Below are 21,477 nucleotides of genomic sequence, written 5' to 3'. Positions count from 1 at the left end.
TGGAGCTCCCAGCATGATTTTCCACAGATTTCCATATTGTTACATTCCCTCACCTGTTCAATGTGCACAACTAACCTGGTTATTCAAGCAGCCATGTCCCCAGGTGGTTTTTACTCTCCCAGATGATGGAGACCAGGCTCTGGTGGTGGTTTTGTACCTAAAGAGTGGGGAGTATCTCAGCTCATTGCTTGCGCTTCCAGATCCAGGAGACCATGGACTCGCTGGCCAAGGTGGAGGGCGTTGATGGCAGCCAAGGTCTCTACGGAAAGCACCTGAGCCCCCTTATGGAGTGGCTGGCGGGGTCACACCATGAATGGACCATCCACTCTGCAGAACTCCTGCAGTTTAATGTGGTCGTTACACAATCAGGTGAGCCCCCCTCCCCTGGGCTAGTCACTGCTAACCCCATGATGGAGGTTAGGAGGTTGTAGCATGAGCCAGAATGCCACAGACCTAGCTATATGTAACTGAGATGTATTTTTTTTAATGTAACTAATTCACTCTTCCCTATAGTGACTATGCATTTTAAGGAACAATACCTTAATTTTTAAAATACTGAGAACATTATATTGAAGACTTTGTGTAACATAACTCTTTAAAGTCAGCTCAGGCACACATATTTTTTTTTTTTTTAAGATTTTATTTTTTTATACAAGCACTGGGTACAGTCAGAAGCACGGGAGGGTGAGAGAAATCACCAGAGCCAGAGGGGAGAGCAGAGCAGGCAGACGGACGAAGTACACTGCTGAGGGGAGCAGGGGGCATGGCAGGAGAGGTCTGCGCGCCATGTGGGACTCTCACCCGGTGGTCAGGGATCAAACTGGCGCTGCAGGGGCTGCGGGCAGCTTCGCAGCCCAGCACTCAACCGCTGCACCACCGGGGAGGCCCAGGCACACATTTTTTATGTTGAACTTTGAAAATGTGATTTTACCTGCCCTGTTTTGTAGCTTTTATTTTTCAAATGTTAAATGTTACTGCAAAATTTAGACTATCCAATCAAATTGGTTTTTTTTTTTTTTAAAGATTTATTTGTTTATTTATTTATACAAGCACTGGGTACAGTCAGAAGTGCGGGAGAGTGAGAGAATTCACCAGAGCCAGAGCGGGGAGCAGAACAGGCAGAAGGACCGAAGTACACTGCTGAGGGGAGCAGCGGGCGGCAGGAGAGGTCTGCGCACCATGTGGGATCCTCCTCCGGTGGCCGGGGAGCAGCCGGGTATGGAACCGGCGCAGCAGAGGCTGCGGGCAGCTTCGCAACACAGTGCTCAACCGCTGAGCCACCGGGGAGGCCCTCAAATTGGTATTTTGAGTGTGTAACTAGTCTCAAGCCAGCCCTGCAGAGACTTCAGTTTTATCTGCTCTCCGTAAGTCTCCAAATTTGGGCACTGTCCTAAAATGAGCACTATCGCTTTAAAATACCCTGTTACAGGTGTAGAATGCACATTTCAACGTTTTAATGAGGTTTTCAATAAAGAAATTACAATGATTTATCGTACATATCCTGTACTTTACCAGGTGACTATAAACTTGTCAAGCAAGTTTCTTTTTCTTCATTTAAATTTATTACAAATTCTGTTTCCGCTTAAGTTACATGCTCTCTCAAAGCTTTCCTGTGCTGCTCCCCTCCCCACCTCTTCTCTCTGTAATTACAGGTCTTCAGGGACACATATTGTTCACATGTGACCTCTGGGCACTGTAGTGATTAATCATCAATGTGAGAGGATGCCCGGTGACCCCGTGCCATCTGTAATGGAACAGAAATCCAAACTGCTCTTGTTGCTTGTGTGCTAAACTATGTTTCCAGATTTGAGATGAAAAACGGAGATGAAAAAAAAAACAAAAAAAAAAAACAAAAAAAAAAAAAAAAAAAGAAAAACGGAGATGATTGCTAGAAGTACTCACTGTGCTGTGCCAGGCACTGTTGTAATTACTTTAGAAATATCAGCTGCTCACATCCTCATAACCAGGTGTAGAGCTGTCATCCCCATGCCATGGAGGAGATTGAGGATACATGGCATCAGTGACCTTCTTGGGGTCACACTGCCCATAAACTGAGACATGACCCTGATAGCAACAGTCCCTACCCCACGTTACTCTTGGCAGGGCCCAGTGCATTTTATTCTGCATTTTACTGAATGTCACCCAGTTTCATGAATCAAATTGGTCTGATCTTTATTTTGTAACTGAGGAAGTTGAGCCTGAAAACCCAAGAGCTTGGCCTTGTGCTTCTTCCCAGCAGCAAAGCCAGGGGTCCTAAGGCAGTCTCCCTGCTATTTGCATCTCATGTTATGCACCTCAAGACAAGAAAATGTTGACAATACAATATTAAGGGACAGGAGCTGGATTTAAAAGTGCAGTGTAGCCCAGCTCTATTACCCTGAAACCCCACTGTGCACAAGTTTCCAACCCAATGTTCTGAGAGTCTGAATGATTTTTGTTTCCCTCTATTTTTTATTTTTCCATGTTTTCTATAATGAACCTGTATTGCTGTAATGAACAGAGAAAACCAAAATTTCTGAATTTCTTATTTATAAAAGTTGTAAAAAAATGTCTCTTTAATTATAAACATTTTAAATATACAGAGGCAGATAACTTTCTAAACTTTGAAAAGATCAGGAAAGAAAGAAATAGATTTGATTATATGTACACATTTGAAACCAAAATAAAAGGGAAGGAGATTTGGGGAAATATTCACAGTAAATATGACAATGTCAGGCCTTTGTTTTATAAAACCCACCCTTGGCAAGGCTAGAATCATTAGCCCACTAACAGGCAGGCTGTCTGGGTTGTAAGGAAAACGTTAATAGTTACTGGTGAACAAGTATTAGCAGAAATTCAGTCTTTCAATAATAAGGAAACATGGTTTATATCTGGGGGTTACCATTTGCCATCTATCCAGTTAGGCTAAAGGTAATACTGTGTCTGCAGTGGCATCAAGCTGGAAGGACTGGGTGCGGCCTGCTGCTCAGTGAAGGGGCGCATTTTTTTGGAGGGCAGTTTTATATTATACTTATAATAGAGTCAACAGTGTATTCACACCCTTTATCCAGCAATCAAATTATTAGAATCTGTCCTGAGGAAATGTTCTAATTGTGGAAAAAGCCATGTGCCCAAAAATACTCAGCAGGGCATGTTCAGTAGCAGAAGTTGGAAGTGGTCCAAACACCTAACTGGAAGATGACAATATAACATTTCCATAGAAGGAGGGCCCTGGCCCTCATTAAAAATGGTGATAAGCCTTTAGAGCAATGTAGGGGAAGCCTGCGAGAGAAGACTAAAGGCAAAAGCACATACTTTGTGGGTGGAGGTCAGTGCTGGGAAGGCAGGTACAGGGTACAATCCCAGGATTGTGTTTAAATTTGGGGGATTTTTGTTAATGTTTTTAATACCAGTGGCCCACTTGAAAAAAATACCAGCAAATCCCTCCATCCCCAGAAGAGGTCATCACTGGGGGAAAGCACGACCAGAGGCATCCTGTTCTCTTCACTGTTTGAGCCTTAGAATGTGGTGTTTCCATCCAGTTTGTTAAAATGTGAAAAGAGTGAAAACACAGAAACGGTTCCAGGAAGGCTGAGTCCTGAAGATTTGGGACCTGCCGATCCAGATGGGTAAGTGTGTCTAGCCTCTGCTGGACACACAGCAGACATGTGCCTCCCAGGCCTTGAGTACTGGGCAGCATGGAGAGGTCTTCCCAGATGACGGCACTCCCCCAGACTTGGTATCAGGACTCAGAGCCATCCTCCCACTCAGGCAGAGTATCCTAGGAAGGACTCACGAAGCTCCTTGACTTAGGGGACCCCCATACCCGAGTGGTTGGCACAGGCAGTAGGTGGAGAGAAGGAGAAGGACCTGTATCAACTTCAGTGCTGAGTGGGGATTCCAGGGCCTTACAGGGTTCTCAGGTGGGGTGTGTGGCACAGAAGATGCTCTTGGAGCCGAGCCCCAATTCAAGGTGCATTGAACTAACATTGGTGCTTCCAGCTTGGCTGTGCTCAGAAGGGTGTGCTGATAGGAGAAAGCTTTCATTACCCTTCTTTAAAATTCTCTCCCTGTAGTATAGCCGGTCCCCTTCACTGCTGGGATCCTCATCCCCCACCCTCCAACCCCCTATACCTTCCAGCCCAAGCCCCAGCACCTGGCATTGGAGGATATGCAGAAGATGTTTGTGGGAAGCATTCCGGGTCTGTGCTGTATGAGTGAGATTCAGAGACATCGGTAAGGTGCAGGTTGCTGGCGGCCACCCACTTGTGCCCTCTGTAAGTTCTGTTCATGAGGAATGAAGAAGTCATACCTAAATCGGGAGCTGCTATGGATCACAGAGCATATCTGGGCCAATTTGCACACACTTTATACAGACTTGGAAGTGGGCCCTGTATCGAACCCAACACTCTCACTGGCCCTTGAGAAATTCCTCACTTGAACCATCTGAGGAAAGTATTTAGCTGGACATAATTCATTGTTGAAAGGTAATTCTTTTTTAAAAAGAAAAAAAAATCCAAACTGGTTTTTAGATCTGGCTGTTAACACTCCACCCAACTTAGGAGATGGCAACCAAAGGCTGCTTCCCAGGGTCCTAACAATGCAACCCAGCATGATGCTCGATGCTGGTGGCATGTCTCAGTTGGCTGGCCCAGGAGGAGACAGGCTGCTCTGTGTTCTTCCCAGCGCTGACAGGAGCCTGGAAGGCAGGCTGGGTGGAGGGCAGCTCTGGCCACGGGTGCACCTTGCTATCTTCATTTCCTAAAAGAATCTCCCTTCCCACAGTATAACTTGTGTGCCTGCAGTTTTGTGTGTGCTCGTGATGCCTGCTTGTCACTGAAAGGGGCTCATTTCCAGTTGCCCCCTCGACCTCTGACCTGACCTTCACTGGGCTGCTTCCGGCGTCTGTGGTGATAAAGCTGCACCTCCCCGGGACAGTCTTCATTCTTTTGTGACACTTGGTGTGTCACGCATTTCCCCAGCCACTCAAATTTCCCTTTTTTATGCCATACATTTTGACAGATGTCCCATAGTTTTGGGGATTTGGGAGCTTTTGCTTGACTCAGGCTTTAGGTTTTAAAAAGGTCATATTTAGTACCGGTGTGTGAAGTGGGCAATGGCATGCAGGATGGGGTGGCAGGACGTCTGGGGTGCAGCTTCTCCCGTTTTTCTATTTTCTCTGTCTTCTGTGTGACTGAAGTATCTCTGGGGATACTTGCCCTGAATGCACATGCCCCCCTCCTCTGTGGGGAAGTGTCACACATCCATTTTCTGTGATGTTGAAAGGACATGACCCCAGGGGTCAGAGCTCTAGACACCCTCCCCGAGATGTCCTGCTCCAGGCCACAGCTCTCTTGTTGGCTTTGTTTGTTCTCTTCCCTGGGCCCACTCATACTTCAGGCATGAACTACCCCTCTCACCCCCGCCCCTCAGGGCCACATCTTTTATCCCAGAGGTTTCAATGCCTGGGTTTGAGATGAGGCATCTTAAGAGATTTAGGTTGCTTCCCTTGTTCTGTACAGAATTAGCAAATTCTTGCAAGAGAGGATGGTCTGATAGTATCCTTTACTGGTCCTAAATCTCGTGGTCTGATTGGTCAGCACAGGGCCACAAGGGGGTTGTCACGTAGCCTCTTCTGTCCTTGTGAGTCCCAGCTCATGGCAGGACCCAGGACAACTATTCCATCATGATTCGGAGAGTTTGCAAGTACTAAACACCTTCACCTATGTTTGGAATCTTTATAGTACAGCGAGAATTGCGTTCATTTCTTCTTCGTCTAGCAGCAAGTTTGGAAAAGGATGCTGGCTACCAAGTTTAGGGGCAAATCTCCAACAACTCACATGTTCTGAATAATCAGTTTCGGTTGGTCTTTAAAATATTGCTTGACTTTAATTTTTCTATTAAGAATTTGCAAAGTAGGGCCTCCCTGGTGGTGCAAGGGGTTAAGCACAACACTATGAAGCAATCTGCAACCTCTGCAGTGCAGGTTTGATTCCCAGCCAGCCAGAGAGAAACCCACATGGCACAGCAGACCTCTCCTGTCTTGCCTGCTGCTCCCCTCAGCAGTGTTTCAGTCAGTCTGCCTGTTCTGTTCCCCACTCTGTCTCTGGTGAATCCTCTCATCCCCCCCCTCATCTCTGACCTGTACTCCAGCTCTTGTATGCATAAACAAATAAATCTTTAAAAAAAAAAAAAAAAGAATGTGGAAAGTATAAAAAAGATAAAAGTTTGAATCACTAAAATGATTTGGGGCATTAAATTTTCTTTGATAATGAGTCAGTGATGCATAAAGGAGGTATGATGGGAAGGCCACAACCAGTGAGCTGTGCTCAGATCATGGCCCCAGAGCTAAAAACATGCACCCCCTTGCTTATAGCAGGGTCCCCATAGGAGCCAGTTTTTGTTTTTTTTTTTCCAGGTCCTGCCCTGGGTGAAGCACTGCCTCACTTCATCCCCATTCTCAGGGGCTGCCTTCAGCCAACCAGAGACCCGCAGATGCGCCTGAAGCTCCTCTCCATTCTGTCCCAGGTGCTGCTGCAGGCCAAGGAGACAGTGGACTCCCAGGGGTAGGTCTCCTCTACCCCGAAAGGGCCCCACGCTGTCCCCCTACCACTCCCATCCTGTTCTGTGTTGGGGGTGGAGTGTCCTGGCCCCTTCCTCCACACAGAGGTCTCAGGTGGAGCCAGTGTGACCCTGAGCGAGGGCCTGCTGTCTCCACGCCTCCTCCCTGAGTAAACAGCACGGTCAGGACAGTGAATGTGAGCAGAGACATTAAATCAAAGTCATTTCAGTGGGGGTAGTCATTAAAATTCCATTGTATGAAAAAGTTTCAGGGAACATTAACTATTAATGGTTTATATGTTGGCTGTACTCAGTTTTAAAAGCCTTTTGGTACCTTTCAGACCTAACAAAGAATTGATTGAATTACCATTGATGGTTAAAGCATGAGGAGAACTCTTCTATCAAAGAACTTTTAGGCAGCCATAACACATTAAGGGACTCCACCTTCATGACTTTGAAGGAAAGGGGAACAAAGAAACAGGAGAAAAGAGAAACCATGGTCAGAAGTCAGTGTCTCGGGGTCAGAGCCACTCTGACACCCACAGCAGCACCATGACTGACATGTGAGTCTTGCTGTGTGTTAGGGGAAAACCCCAATAACAGGTTGTGTGAGGAATCTGGATAGCAGAGAGAGCCCTCCAGGATCCTACCATTTCCTTAGAAAGGCAGAAAATACCCAAAGCAAAACAGAGTGAGCAGGCCTATATAATGGTCTACACAATGGGCTGTCTGGGAACCTGTGATCTTGAGGAACACATCTCCCAAGAGGGGAGCCCTGAGCTGGATGGATTTCAAGCACCCATCTCCTAGGAAGGGAGCCTGGCTGGTCAGTGTCCTGTGGAATGTTTGGGCCGTTCAATCTTTCCTTCTCTGCATGTGATACTTGTTTCCTCTGTGCCTGTGGGCCTTTAGCCAGCCCATCAGATTGAGGGAAACTTTATTTCCTGCTTGACTGCAGAAATGTCAGGACTTGGAAGGACCTGTAGAGAGATACTAAGTAGAGCCCTGGCCACTGTCCTGCTAGGAGGCACAGCTTCCTAGAGAACCTGCGGCAATGAGGCCTTACAATGAGGCTGGTCAGCACTGCAGAGAGCTGCACAGCTCCGTCTCCTGGGGCAGCCCCCACACCCTGCAGCAGTTAACCTTGCAGAGCACAACTCCCAGGTTTGGACAGAGTTCTCAACTAAACCGCACCTGTGGGTTCTCGTGGACAGCAATCAGTATCAAATGAAGTAAGTTGTTCAATTCAGTTATTTTAATGAAAGTTTTGGCTACTTTTACAAGCAAGAAAGTTTTTTTTTAAAGATTTTTTTATTTATACAAGAACCGGGGTACAGGCCAGATGTGCGGGAGGGTGAGAGGATTCACCAGAGGCAGAGCAGGGAACAGAACAGGCAGACTGATGAAATACACTGCTGAGGGGAGCAGCGAACGAGACAGGAGAGGTCTGCCGTGCCATGTGGGATCCTTGCTGGCCGTCTGGCCAGGATCAAACCAGTGCTGCAGAGGCTGTGGACAGCTTCATAGCGCTGCATTCAACCACATGCGCCACCAGGAAGGCCCACAAGCAAGAAAGATTTTTAAAAGACCACTCACTTGATTGTTAGGACTATAAATTGGTAGAATCATGAAATATCTAATTGGTTCTGCTGACACAGAAACTGAGAAGAGAATGTCCTGACTGGAGTGTGTTCAACTTGTGCCCACTTCACTGAATGCCCATGCAGCTAGCAGGTCCCACTCTGGAGTGGACAGAGGACAAATATCTAAGAATGGGCTTCTGGAATCAGAAATTTCCACCTTGGGTTTCCGTCTGACAATCTTGAAGGCTTCCAGAGGCTTCATTGATAAGGGCCTCAGGACAGCAAGGAGACTTGAGGCCCCATAGTTGCAGAGTGCCCAGGACATGGACTCTGAATGTCCCCAGTCAAGTAATTGGGCAGCTCACAGCCCAACACCTTTGGGACCCCGCCTACCAAGCTTCTGGGCTTTCTATAATTGCTGTCATTGGGAGATGCTTTGTCTTTTTGATTCTCTCATTTTACTCCCAGTTATCTTGCCTTGTCATAGCCCCTTCTCTCCCCAGAGCTGTGCCTTATTCCCTATCATGGCTGAGAACAGTGAAATGTCAACACCTCAGGGTAAAATGAGGACCTTGAAGTGCCTGATTCCAAAGAGCAGCTCCCCATTCAGTCTGTGTAAAGGAAGGAGACTGGGCCAGCCTCCCAAATGTTGCTGTTTCTCAGAGGCGCCTCACCTGCAACAGATGTCTTCCTCTACACAGTAGAATTCATTTCTTGAAAGCAAAATACTTTTTTTTTTTTTCTCTCCAACATTTAAATGCTTTGGAGGGCAGGTTCTAACTCACATCAGAAGTAGCACCATGTAGGCCTCCCTAGTGGCACAAGGGGTTAAGACTCAACCTATGAGGCAATCCACAGCCACTGCAGCACAAGTTTGATCCCCAGCCAGGGAACTACCCACATGGCGCAGCAGGCCTTTCCTGTCTCGCCCGCTGCTCCCCTCAGCAGTGTATTTCAGTCAATCCGCCTGTTCTGTTCCCCACTCTGTCTCTGGGGAATCCTCTCACCCCCCCACACCACTTTCCTGTACCACAGTTCTTGTGTGCATAAATAAATAAATCTTAAAAAAAAAAATAGCACCATGTGGTCACTGCCCAGCCAGCACCTGGAAATAGAATTTTCTAGATGATTTTAGTGGATGTCTAAGAGACAAGACAGGTTGTAAATCACTTCAGGAAACAACAGCTCTTTGCTTAAAAATTAAAGCATGCTGAAAGCCTAATTGAATAAGCGTAAATCATCTTAAACTAAATTCACTTTGCAGCTTTGCTCCTTTACCTTCATTGTTGGTTCTGGAATGCCCCCTGCTGGAAGCAAGTGGGGGGAGCTTGGAGAGAGATGAAGCAGGCAAATGGGAAGCAGAGAATACCAGGGTGCCCTGCATACCTTTGTCTCACTGCCTAGTCTTTGTGCTGTTTTGGTATCCTGCGAAAATAGATGCTATTTGGGATGTGAACCACCTTTGAAATATACTGGGGTAGTGTTGGGATATAAGTTCATGAATTGTTCCATGGAATGTTCTAATCTATTTGTAGAGGCCTGTATGTCCGGTGGGATTCCTCAGCTGATTAAGGCATTTCTGTGCAGTGTTAATGGGGTCCTAAATACAACTCATCAGTACTGAGCCAGCAGGCAAAGTGGAACCTGTGCATGGCTGGGGCTATTGTTTGATGATGCTTTGGTGTTGTCTTGACCACAGGTAGAACTGGTTGACCTGTGGTCAACACACACAACCAGGGGTAGGGGGTCAATTTCCCTGTCTCCCTGTGCTGCTACATTCAGATCCCTGGGGCCTTATCTTGGTATCCCTTCCCACTTGCCTCTCCAAAGTCAGAAGTAGACCAGTGTTTTCCTCGATATGTTGGAGGGCCTGTAATCAGGCGTTTGTTAGGGCCTCTCCTGTGAAACCACCTCACATGGGAGAGACTTTGTTTCCCTGATTGATGCTCTGGTGAGAGTGGTCACGTGTCATTCAAGTCTCCTACTTAGAGCTAGGGAGGACAAAATGAGGAAGGAGGCTGAATGTATATCTTCAAGGGACTCCCCACAGTTCTCTGGAGACTCAGGGCCTCAACTGGCCCTGGGAGAGGGAGGCCCACAGAGCCCAACCTGCTGCACTTTTATCTCCCACTAGAGGAAACAGCACCAGTCCCCTCCAGCAGCTCCTCCCCAGGAAGAGTTCTCTTGCTTGGGTGTCCAGTTCCAATTGCATTTCTGTTTTTTTTTCCTGCTGCACCTTCCCCTAGCCCGGTTCATTTCTTCCTAGGCAAGTTGATCTGCCCTACATCCTCACTCTGTTTCCTGCTTCCACCACAGGCAGTTTCATAGCTACCTTGACACAGTGATCAAAGACATCTTGGTCCCCAACCTGCAGTGGCATGCAGGGAGGACAGCCGCCGCCATACGCACAGCAGCCGTGTCTTGCCTCTGGGCGCTCATCAGCAGTGAAGTCCTGTCTGCCCAACAGGTAGGGCGGGCGTGTCCCCAGCCATGAGGGGCCTCCCAGGCCTCCACGTGGACCTACTGCAGGGGGAAGAGAGCAGGGTCTCTCTGGCTTTCTGGGAATCGACCGGCACTGGTGCTGCCTAACAAATACCATTGAGGGGGCATGGTGGGGTGTGGTGGAGGGACAACTTGTGTTTTGATCATCATAGGGGCTGCTTAGATTTACACACTGAAATGAATATTCCTTTTACATGACAAATGGTTTGATCACAAGAATCTGACAAGGGTAGATCTGGCTTTCTACATTGCTTGTATCAATCTCATTGAACATGGGAATTAAGGAAATAGCACAGTTGTCCCAAATGATTGGTGTTATGTTGTGCTGTGCCCTCCTAACACCTCCCAGGTACTCACCAGAATATGTGAGCTCCACCTCCTGGCTCCTGAGTGCTGTTATTGAAGTTAAAGTGCTCCCCAAGTTTCACAGGACATAATATTCTGTCATGCAACTAGGCCGCAGGCTGCATAGGATTTGTGTCTCACTCAGACTTTATGAGTAATGGATTTTTTTTTACAAAATTGACCAAGTTAAGCCAAAAGTATTCAGATTATCTAGACTTTTAAATAAAGATTCAAATATATCCCTTGCATACAAATTCCAAAATAGCATTCCACATTCCAGAATATTTGTAGCAAAACCTAGTTTTTCTCTTTACAGGCAACACACACACATAGTAAACAAACAGCAATCTTTGTCACCAGAGCAGACCTAATAATGAACCACATCCCATGTCTTTCTATTAATTGCAGATACAAGAAGTGCAGGAAACATTAATGCCTCAAATACTGACCACCCTGGAAGAAGATTCTCAGATGACTCGGTTAATGTCATGCCGAATTATTGATATCTTTTTAAAAACCTCTGTTGATATTCTTGATCCAGATAAATTCATCAAGATCTATCCTGGTAGGACATTTTTTCTTCTGCAAAGCATATGTATTTGTTTGACAGCTGTTTTCTTTTATAGGAAAACATAGAAAATGCTACTTTGATTTCTGGTCATGTTGATGCTGTGAGTCCAAACACAGCAATGACAGATGAGACATCCCTGAGTAAATAAAACAAATCAAGAAACAAGACAGATGTCTTGTGGACCAGAGCTGAAGGGTGGTGACAGCCAGAAGAAGCAGGGCTGAAGCTCAGGCCCGTAGACCCCAAGAGTGCAGCCCATAGCATGGCAGGAACCCCACTGCTTAGAGCAAAAACTGTAACGAGGGCCTAGGGGTAAGAACAGGCATGTGTCCCAGCCACACCCAGAAACCAGTGTCACTGCCTCTTTGGAGCTAAAGTACCAGACAAAATCCCAGATATAGAAGCCAAAACATTCCCGCTGAGCAAAGAAGTAATGCAGAGAGGCGGGGGACTCATCATTTGGATGGGCTTGCAGACTCAAGTTCCAACATAAGAAAAACCAGCATGAAAGGGGACATAGCTCAACGTCGAGGTGAAATATAAATTATAGAAATACCTCAAAGTTATATTTTAAAGTATGTTTAAAATTGTCAAAAAGCTAAAAGAATTATATTCATTTAACAAGACCTGTGCACTTCTTTGTGTGGAAGCAACAGGAACTCACAGCTATCTGTCTGGGGGAGGCATCCCACCACCTGGGCAGCTGCTGTTCCTGCCATGCTTGTTTTGTGTGCCAAATTGTGTGCTGAGTCTCCAAAAGATATCCAACTGTGGGTGTCAAAGAATCTTGTAAAGACTGTGTGAGGAAGCATATATCTGTTAAGACTTATTCTCTAGCAGGAATAGTTTCTACCAATCAGGAAAGATGGTTATTCTGTCTTCAGCAACAGAATGGTCGGGTCCCTAGAACAGCTGGTAGATGCCATGTCACTGAGCTGTCAACTCTTCAGAGCCTACAGTGGGCAGAGGACAGGGTCAGCAGATGTTACTCCTGTACTGTCCTCAAGGAGGCCTGGTGGCAAGAGAGTGACAGACTTTGACTTGAGCCAGAGGGCTCACAGGTGATAAGATGGTACAGAGAAGCTCAGCCCTGCCAGGCTTGCCCAGCATATACAGGGCCTATGATACCTTGCATATGAGCTCTGGACGCACAAAGCCCCCCCCACACACACAAGATATGGGCTTCCTGTGACCCAAGGGAGAGCTCAAAGATTTGGAATGAAATGCCTGGGATGGAACTTCATATGTGAGCTGTCTGCTCCAGTCTCAACTTCACCCCTCCTCTGCCCCTCCTTCCAGAACTGTTAAAACGTCTAGATGATGTTTCCAATGAAGTGAGGCTGGTGGCTGCGACTACCCTGGTTTCCTGGCTACGGTGCATCAGAAATGACAGTGGGAAGTCTTATTACCAGAATAACATCCAGTATCTTTACAAAGAGCTCCTCATATACCTCGATGATCCAGACAGCACCATCCAGGACGCAGTTTTAGGTGAGAGTTTGATGGCTTGTAATTAATTCTGATGTAGATCTTCACAGCTGAGCTGTGTCATCAGCCACACACAGCTGGCATGTGGTTGGGGGGCCTTAAATACTTAATCTCAGGATCCCTTTGAGCCCCAAGAGATATTGAAGATCCCAAAAAGCTTTTGTCTTTGAGGGGTATAGCCATTGATATTATCACAATACAAATTATAATTGGAAAAAAAAGTATCTATTTGTTTAAAATAGCAATAAATCCATTACATATTGACATGTTTAACATGTTTTTGAAAGAAATATTTTCCAAAACAAAGTGAGCAAATAGGACATCATTGTACATTTTTGCAGATCCCTTAAAGTCTAGCTTGATGGAAGACAACTAGATTTTGTATCTGCTTCCAGTCAGTCAGTTGTGATATATATTGTTTTGGTTGAAGCACTGTCACCCAAAGTCCAAAGTTTACACTACGCTCTTGGTGTACAAAGTATGGGTTTGGAAAAACATACAGCAAATCATCAAATAGCATCATTTTGTTCAACCTCATTTCATTCAATACCATTTTTGTTCTAACATTGATGAGGAAAAAACCAATCTGTGGAATAAAACAATATTATTTGTCCTATTGCTTGAAATTGCAGTTTCCAAGAACCTATAAGCAATATTAAGTGAAGACTTAGCACATAATGACATGCATTTGTCATTGTAGTATTATACTGAATGTTTTCATTGTCCTAAAAATCCTCTGGGCTCCACGTATTCATCTCTCATCTCAACTTCAGCCCTCACCCCTGACAAACACTCACTGATCTTTTTACTGTCTCCATAGTTTTGCTTTTTCCAGAATGTCACATATTTGGAATCAATCAGGATAGAGATTTTTTGGTTTATCTCTTAAAAATATACATGTAAGGCAAATCAAAATCACAGTGAGCGCCCACTTCACACCTGTGAGAATGGCCCATACTGAAAACACCAGAAACAAGTGCTGGCAAGAGTGTGGAGAAAAAGGAACCCTCGTACACTGCTGGTGGGAATGTAGACTGGTCCAGCCGCTGTGGAAAGCTGTGTGAAGGTTCCTCAAAACACTAAAATGGATCTGCCATACAACCCAGCTATTCCACCCCTAAGAATTCACTCAAAGAACACAAAAACAAGAACTTGAAAGGAAATCTGTAGTCCTATGTTTACTTCCGCACTATTTGCAATAGCCAAGATATGGAAACTCTTTAAATGCTCCAAAACAGATAAATGAATCAAAAAGGCAAAGTGTGTGTGTGTGTATATATATATATATATATATATATATATATATATATATATATATATCTTGTTATTTAGAAATGTGTTGTTTAATCTCCAAATAATTTGGGATTTTCCAGTTAGCTCTCTGTCACTGATTTCTTGTTTAATTCCATTATGGTCTGAGAGCAGAGTCATTATGATTTCTGTTCTTTTAAATGTGTTCAGATGTGTTTTATGGCCCAGAATATAGTCAGTCTTGGTGAATGTTCCAGGGAAGCTTGAGAAAAATAAATATATTCTGTTGATGGATGAAGTAACCTATAGATTCTATAGAAGTCCAAAGTACTCAGTTGATAGATGATACTCTTGATTAACTATGTTCTGATTTTCTGCCTGCTGGATCTGTCATTTCTGATAAAATATTGAAGTCTCCAATTATAATAATGGATTCATCTCTTTCTCCTTGTAGTTCTATCAATTTTTCCTCACACAGTTTGATTATCTTTTATTAGGGGCATCATGTTAAGGATTGTTATGTCTTCTTGGAGAATTGACCATTTTTATGTTTCATTATGTAATTCCCTAATAATGTTTCTTGCTTTGACATTTGCTCTGTTTGTAGCTATTTCAACTTTTAATATGAAGCCTATTTGAATAACAGTAATTGATTTTATATTTATTTCTGGCATTTTAAAGAGGTTTTACTGTTTTTACAGAGGTCCTCAAAACAGGCAGTGTCCTATTCCCTGAGCTCCTGGTGAGAGAGACGGAGGCTGTCATCCACAAGCATCGCTCTCCCACGCACTGTGAGCAGCTCCTGCAGCACATACAGGCCTTGCCCCCTGCGCAGTGACCAGATTCTAGGAGTGGAGCTTTCATTGCAACATCTACGGGTGGGAGCAAACACCAAACCATCATCCTTACCTGGACTAGGATTTGTGGCCTTTAAACCTCTTAACAGGGCATCTTTTTTTTAACAGCCTACAATACTCACACGTAAGACTTAAAGCAAGAATGTATTCCGTAAAAAATATTCCCAGTATTCTCCAGGGACAGCTTTCCAAACCCAGCAGTCTCTGAGATAACATTCACAGTAGAACTTCTATATCTCTATGTCTTATTTATACCTCCCTTGAGAGGTCTGCCAAACTATAACTAATCTGAAATGAAAACTAAATGTCAGCTGCTCCCTAGTCTTTTTTTCTTTAAAGACTCACATGCACTGGTAGGTTCATGGATTATTGGTTCTGCCTTGCTTATATGTCCATCAGGAAAGTTCTTGACTTTTTTTAAGTCAAAGTGATTAAAAATAAATGTGGGGGAGGGAGGAGGTACAGTCTACTGAAACTTGTATATAAGTTTGAGTCTGAGTAAAAATTTAAGTCTGAGTAAACAGACTTAAAAGAAATTTGAAATCTTATGAATTATCAGTGAAAATTTTTCCATTTAAAACATACTGGAACTTAAAATGTTACATGGATATAAACATTCACAGTATTTTTTCTTAAGTGAGTAATGCTAACAGTGTTGAAAATAGAATATTTAATTGAATATGATTTTGGTTGCACTCCTACAAGTAGCAGTAAAGTAAATCCTATTTTAATACTTTCTATACCCAAGTGCCTAAAAGATTTCATTTTAAGAGAGTACTATTTCCATAAGCCCCATTATTTATATTAACAGAAGGAAGAAAATGTTGTGTGTATTTTCCAACCAATCAAATGTTAACATTTATGCCTCGGTGTTTGAAGATTTAATTAAAATATTTATTATAATTATTTTATATACTTGTCTTTGTGTGTTTTGGGTAATTAACCAACATTTCTAGAAATGGCTCATTTTTCCTTAGCCTTACTTACCCTCAGGGTGATCCCAGCCTCGACATGGTTCATGGTAGTGTCCTCTGTGGACACCAGGTGGCAGAAGCTCCAAACAAGTGAAGCCAATCATAGGGGCATAACTGCCCTTTGGCTCACCTTGGGAGGAGTTGGGATGGCACTTACTTCTGCACCACAGACTTGGGGAGGTATCTCCAATGTCCATTAACATCACCCTTTGTCCCCTTTAGAGACTCTGACGTCATTACCGGGTTCTCCCAACCCAGTTTCTAAAGAATTAATAGCCATAGGGATTTATGATGTCTTTAGATATGCTCCTCCAGCAATTCCTTGCCCTTTGCCCTCTGTATTCTCTGCCATTTCCTTAAAGGCACCTTAAGAACCTTCAAGTCAGTGATCCTTAGTATCACCTAGAAACCTGGAAATTCCAGTTATGGGCACAGACCTACTGAATCAGATGCTGAGGATGGGGTGCAGCAATAGGGCCTCCAGGAGATTCTTTTTTTTTTTTAAAGATTTATTTATTTATACATATAAGAACTGGGGTACAGGCCAGAGGTGCGGGAGGGTGAGATGATTCACCAGAGACACAGTGGGGAGCAAAACAGGCAGATCAACTGAAAACACTACTGAGGGGGGCAGGCGAAACAGGAGAGTTCTGCTGCACCATGTGGGTTGCTCCCTGGCTGGCCAGGGATTGAACTTGTACTGCAGAGGCTGCGGCTAGCTTCATAGTGCTGTGCTTAACCCCTTGCAACACCAGGGAGGCCCTCCAGGAGATTCTGATGCCCCTAAAGTGTGAGACCCCTGCCCTGAGGACCACACATTTTCACATCCAGAAGGATAGACAGAAAGATGCTTGACTTACAATTAACTGCACATATTTAAAATAGGGTGTCTGATAAATTTTGAAATGTACAGCCATGAAAACACTACCACAATCAAGATAGTAAAACTCTTATTACCACAAGTTATAACTAAAAATAAATGGCAGAAAGTTTCCTGAGAGAACACATGCTGAAGAATATAACCAACTCCACCAGCAAGGCAGGAGGGTTGGGGTGCCAGTATCTGTGGCTGTCCCCCTGCTGCCATGTGGGCTGCCACACTGAGAGCATGGCCCTGTGGGAGGCAACCTGAGCAGTCCATTTCAGTTTCTGTACCTTTGTACAGTATACAGTGAATCAGCACTACCTGGCACAATGTTACAAGCACATCAGAGAAAAAAAAAACTTCACCCTACAAAGGGTTAGCAACCTAAACAGAAGCAATATGTCCCTTCACTTATTTTTTTTTTAATTCTTGTAAACTCTTCACTCAGATTCAATCAGCAAATATTTGTGGTGCCCCTCACCTCCAAGTGCCATGAGAAGAATGAATAAAATACAGTCCCTGAAGTTTACAGCATTATTAGGGTATAATTTACAGATGGTAAAATTCTAGGTGGGTGAGTTTTTATAAATTTAGAGTTGTGCACCCATCCACACAACCCACTATTAGAACATTTTATCCCAAAGAGTTCCCTCAAACCCATTTGCAGTTAATCCTACTTCCACTCACAGGCGATCATTGATCTGCTTCTGCCTCTAAATTTTCTTTCCTTGGTATTTCATATAAATGGAGTCATGTGACCAGGACATGTCTCACACATCTGGCTTTTTCCTCCTGACAAAGCTTTTGAGGTTGTTTATTCATTCAATAGTTCAAGGATCAACAATCCCTTTCTTTAAAGTGAAAATCAAAATCAACAAAAAACTATGAACCAGAGACACTTTTTGGGGGGTGGGGGGCGGGAGGGGAAGGATTGGGGTCAGAATGGGGCGTTTGCAATTGTATGGGGGAATATAAAAATAAAATTTATTATAAAAAAAACAAAAAAACAAAAAAAAATCCCTTTCTTTAACGAGCCGGTTAGTAAATATTTTAGCCTTTTGGGTCTGAAATATTCGACTTTGTTCATCTGTTGATGGACACTTAGGTCAAGCAGCTTGAGGATATTAGGAATAAAACTCTTGAGTTTTGTGAAACATATGGGTATGTTTCCAGTTCTCCTGGGTGAATATCTCTGAGGAGAATTAGTAGGTCATATTTTATATATTTGTAGTCCGTGGTTTGTTTATTGCTATTTTTAACTTTTTTTTTTTTTTAAAGATTTATTTAGTCATGCATGCAAGAACCAGGGCACAGGCCACATGTGCAGGAGGGTGAGAGGATTCACCAGAGACAGAGCAGGGAAAAGAGCAGGCAGGCTGACTGAAATACACTGCTGAGGGGAGCAGCGGGCGAGACAGGAGCAGTCTGCCGTGCCATGTGGGAATCTCGCCAGCCTGCTGGGATGGAACTCGTGCTGCAGAGGCTGCAGCTTCACAGCACTGTGCTCAACCGCCTGCTCCACCAGGGGATGCCCCTATTTTTAACTTTTATTGAGGTATGCTTGACTTACAATTAACTGCACATACTGAAAATAGGATAACTGATTAAGTTTTGAAATGTACACAGCCATGGAAGTACTACCACAATCAAGATAGTAGAACTCTTATCACCACCAGTTTTCTTCTGCCCTAGGGCTATTCCAGCCTCCTGCTCCCTCATCCACCTTCATCCCCTTCCACTCTGTCCCAGACAACACTGATCTCCTAGCCATTATACAATAGTTTTCATTCCTTAGGATTATATATAAATGGATTTATACCATGTTATTGTTGTGGTCTTTAGCTCATAATTTGAGAGTCAGCCACGTGATAGTATCCATCAGTAGTTCATCCCTATGCCACAATATTAATGTATGCTTGTTTCCAGGTTTTTACAAATAAAGCTGCTTAGAACATTGATGTATAAACCTCTGGATATATGTTTTCATTTCTTATGTCAAACAGCTAAGAGTAGCATGGCAATCACAGTAAATGCATATTCAAGTTCTAAGAAACTGTCAAACTATTTTCCAAAATGATGACACAACTTAATATTCCCATCAGCACTATATGACATTCCCAGTTCCTCCCATTTTTGCCAACATTTGATACATCAGCCTTCTTTTTTTTTATTATTTTATTTTTTTAAAAGATTTATTTATTTATTTATACAAGCACTGGGTACAGTCAGAAGCATGGGAGGGTGAGAGAATTCACCAGAGTCAGAGCGGGGAACAGAACAGGCAGACTGACGAAACACACTGCTGAGGGGAGCAGTGGACACGACAGGAGAGTTCTGCACACCATGTGGGATCCTCGCCGGCGGCCAGGGATCGAACTGGTGCTACAGGGGCTGCTGGCAGCTTCACAGCCCAGCACTCAACCACTGCGCCACCAGGGAAGGCCCCCTTCTTTTTTTTTTTTAAAAGATTTATTTATTTATGCATACAAAAACTGGGGTTTAGGCCAGAGGTGGGGAGGTGACAGGATGCACCAGAGACAAAGTGGGGAGCAGGACAGGCGGATCTACCAAAATACACTGCTGAGGGATGCAGCAGGTGATACAGGAGAGGTCTGCTGTGCCGTGTGGGTCACCTCCCTGGCCTAGGCTCAAACTTGTGCTGTAGTGGCTAGAGATAGCTTCATAGTCCTGTGAGTTAACCCCTTGCACCATCAAGGAGGACTTCTTAATTTTAACCATCCTAATAGGAATGTGGTGCTATCTCAATATGGTTTTAATTTGCATTTCCTTGATATCTAATGATGCTAGACATCATTTCATATGCTTACTTGCCATCTGTATATTATCTTCATTGTGAAATATTTTTAAATGTCTTGATCTTTTTAAAATTTTCTTATTGAATATTGAGAATTCTCCATATATTCTGGATAAAGTCCGTTATCATATTAGGTAATATTTTCTCTCATTCTGGTGCTTGTTTTTTTTTTTTTTTTTTAAGATTTATTTATTTATATACACAAGAACTGGGGTACAGACCAGAGTTGTGGGGAGTGAGAGGACTCACCAGAGACAGAGTAGGGAACAGAACAGGCAAATCAACTGAAATACACTGCTGAAGTGAGCAGCAGGTGAATCAGGAGAGGTCTGCTGCACCATTTGGGCAGCTCCCTGGCCTGGGATCCAACTCATGTTGCCAGAGGCTGTGGATAACTTCATACTTGCATCTTAACCCCTTGTGCCATGAGGGAGGCCCCAAGGTGCTTGTTTTTTTATGAGGTGTGCTTTTAGTGTATCTAAGAAATATTTGCCTAACTCAAGGTTTCACTTCCTGAATTTTAAAACTCCAAATAAAGAAACTTTATTTTCATAAATTCAGTTCATTTCTTTGCTGTGCACTGTGGCTCAAAGACAAGTCACATTTCCTTTTAAAATACCCTTTGTGACCTAAAGAAAAATGAGATCCCTTTAGGGTAAGTTGGTTGGTTCAAGATAAAACACCTTTTAATAGCCAAAGGCACCCCTATATGTGCCAGTAGGGAAAATTTACCAGTGTTAATAATTGTAAAAAACAAGGAGCACACTATAGAGAATGCACCACATGTAAAGGGGGAAGAGAGGGAGCTTTCTACTTGGTTTTATGTGCATAAAATACTTCTGGTAAGAGTGGTGGCCTCTGGTGAGGGGACCTGTATGACTGAAGGACTTCAGTGGGAAGTCAGTCTACACCTTTTCGCACATTTGATTTATTTTCTAGTGCATGTACCACCTACTCAGAAATACATCTTGGCTGAGACTAATTCATAAACCAGAAACAACTGACATTGGAGGTTCTTAGCTCAAAAATCAGCACACTCATTTCTTCTGTATAGTGAACAAGACCCTGTCCCAGGGAAGGATCTCAATGCAAACGGTTTCCCAAAAAAATTGAGAGACAAAAATGCTAAGATTTGTATCCATGTGTTCACAGCAGCTTTATTCCAGCCCCAACTAGAAATAAACCTAAATATCCATCAATAATTATGAATGGATATACAAACTATCCATACAAAAGAACACTATACTGCAATAAAAAGGAACAACCAACTTATACACACTGCAAATGATGGCTTTCACAGACATTAAGCTGGATTAAACAGCCAGATGTAAAAGAGTGCATTAGCTGATTTCTTTTAATCATTAAATCAATAACAGATACTCAGAGGCTCATTATATTCTATTTGTACTCACAAATAGAATAAAGTTTTAGAGTAATAAAACTTTAAAAACAATCACAAAAACTTTAAAAACAAGGGAAAAGCTAAGACCAGGCAGGTGTAGGAACTATGGTGTCCCCTTACCAACGGCTTCCTTTTCCACTACCAGTTGTCTTACAACCAGCTGGCAAAATTACATTTTCTCTAAAGATAGATTTTCTGCTTTCCTCCCACTTCCTGGGATTCTCTAAACAGCCAATGTCATCCCTACATCCTAGCATTGCCTGAGACATAAGTGAAGCAATTAT

At 43.6% G+C, this 21,477-nt stretch overlaps 1 protein-coding gene across 1 annotated transcript in view; it reads left to right on the top strand.

The window, feature by feature from the left end:
* Positions 1 to 16,010, top strand: part of DNAAF5 (dynein axonemal assembly factor 5) — a 39,222-nt gene extending 23,212 nt beyond the window's left edge. The window contains exons 8-13 of the mRNA XM_037506747.2: positions 201 to 369; positions 6,398 to 6,545; positions 10,440 to 10,590; positions 11,379 to 11,535; positions 12,841 to 13,032; positions 14,982 to 16,010. Of these exons, the coding sequence (XP_037362644.1) occupies positions 201 to 369; positions 6,398 to 6,545; positions 10,440 to 10,590; positions 11,379 to 11,535; positions 12,841 to 13,032; positions 14,982 to 15,118 (954 nt within the window). The 3' untranslated portion in view covers positions 15,119 to 16,010. The remainder of the gene's footprint in view (positions 1 to 200; positions 370 to 6,397; positions 6,546 to 10,439; positions 10,591 to 11,378; positions 11,536 to 12,840; positions 13,033 to 14,981) is intronic.
* Positions 16,011 to 21,477: the final 5,467 nt, after the last annotated feature.

The sequence above is a fragment of the Talpa occidentalis genome, unplaced genomic scaffold (genome assembly GCF_014898055.3).
Source record: "Talpa occidentalis isolate TD23 unplaced genomic scaffold, MPIMG_talOcc4v2.1 talOcc4.12, whole genome shotgun sequence".
NCBI classification, from domain to species: Eukaryota; Metazoa; Chordata; class Mammalia; order Eulipotyphla; family Talpidae; genus Talpa; species Talpa occidentalis.
Note: the sequence above shows the minus strand (reverse complement) of the source record. Positions and strands in the feature narration are given on the sequence as shown.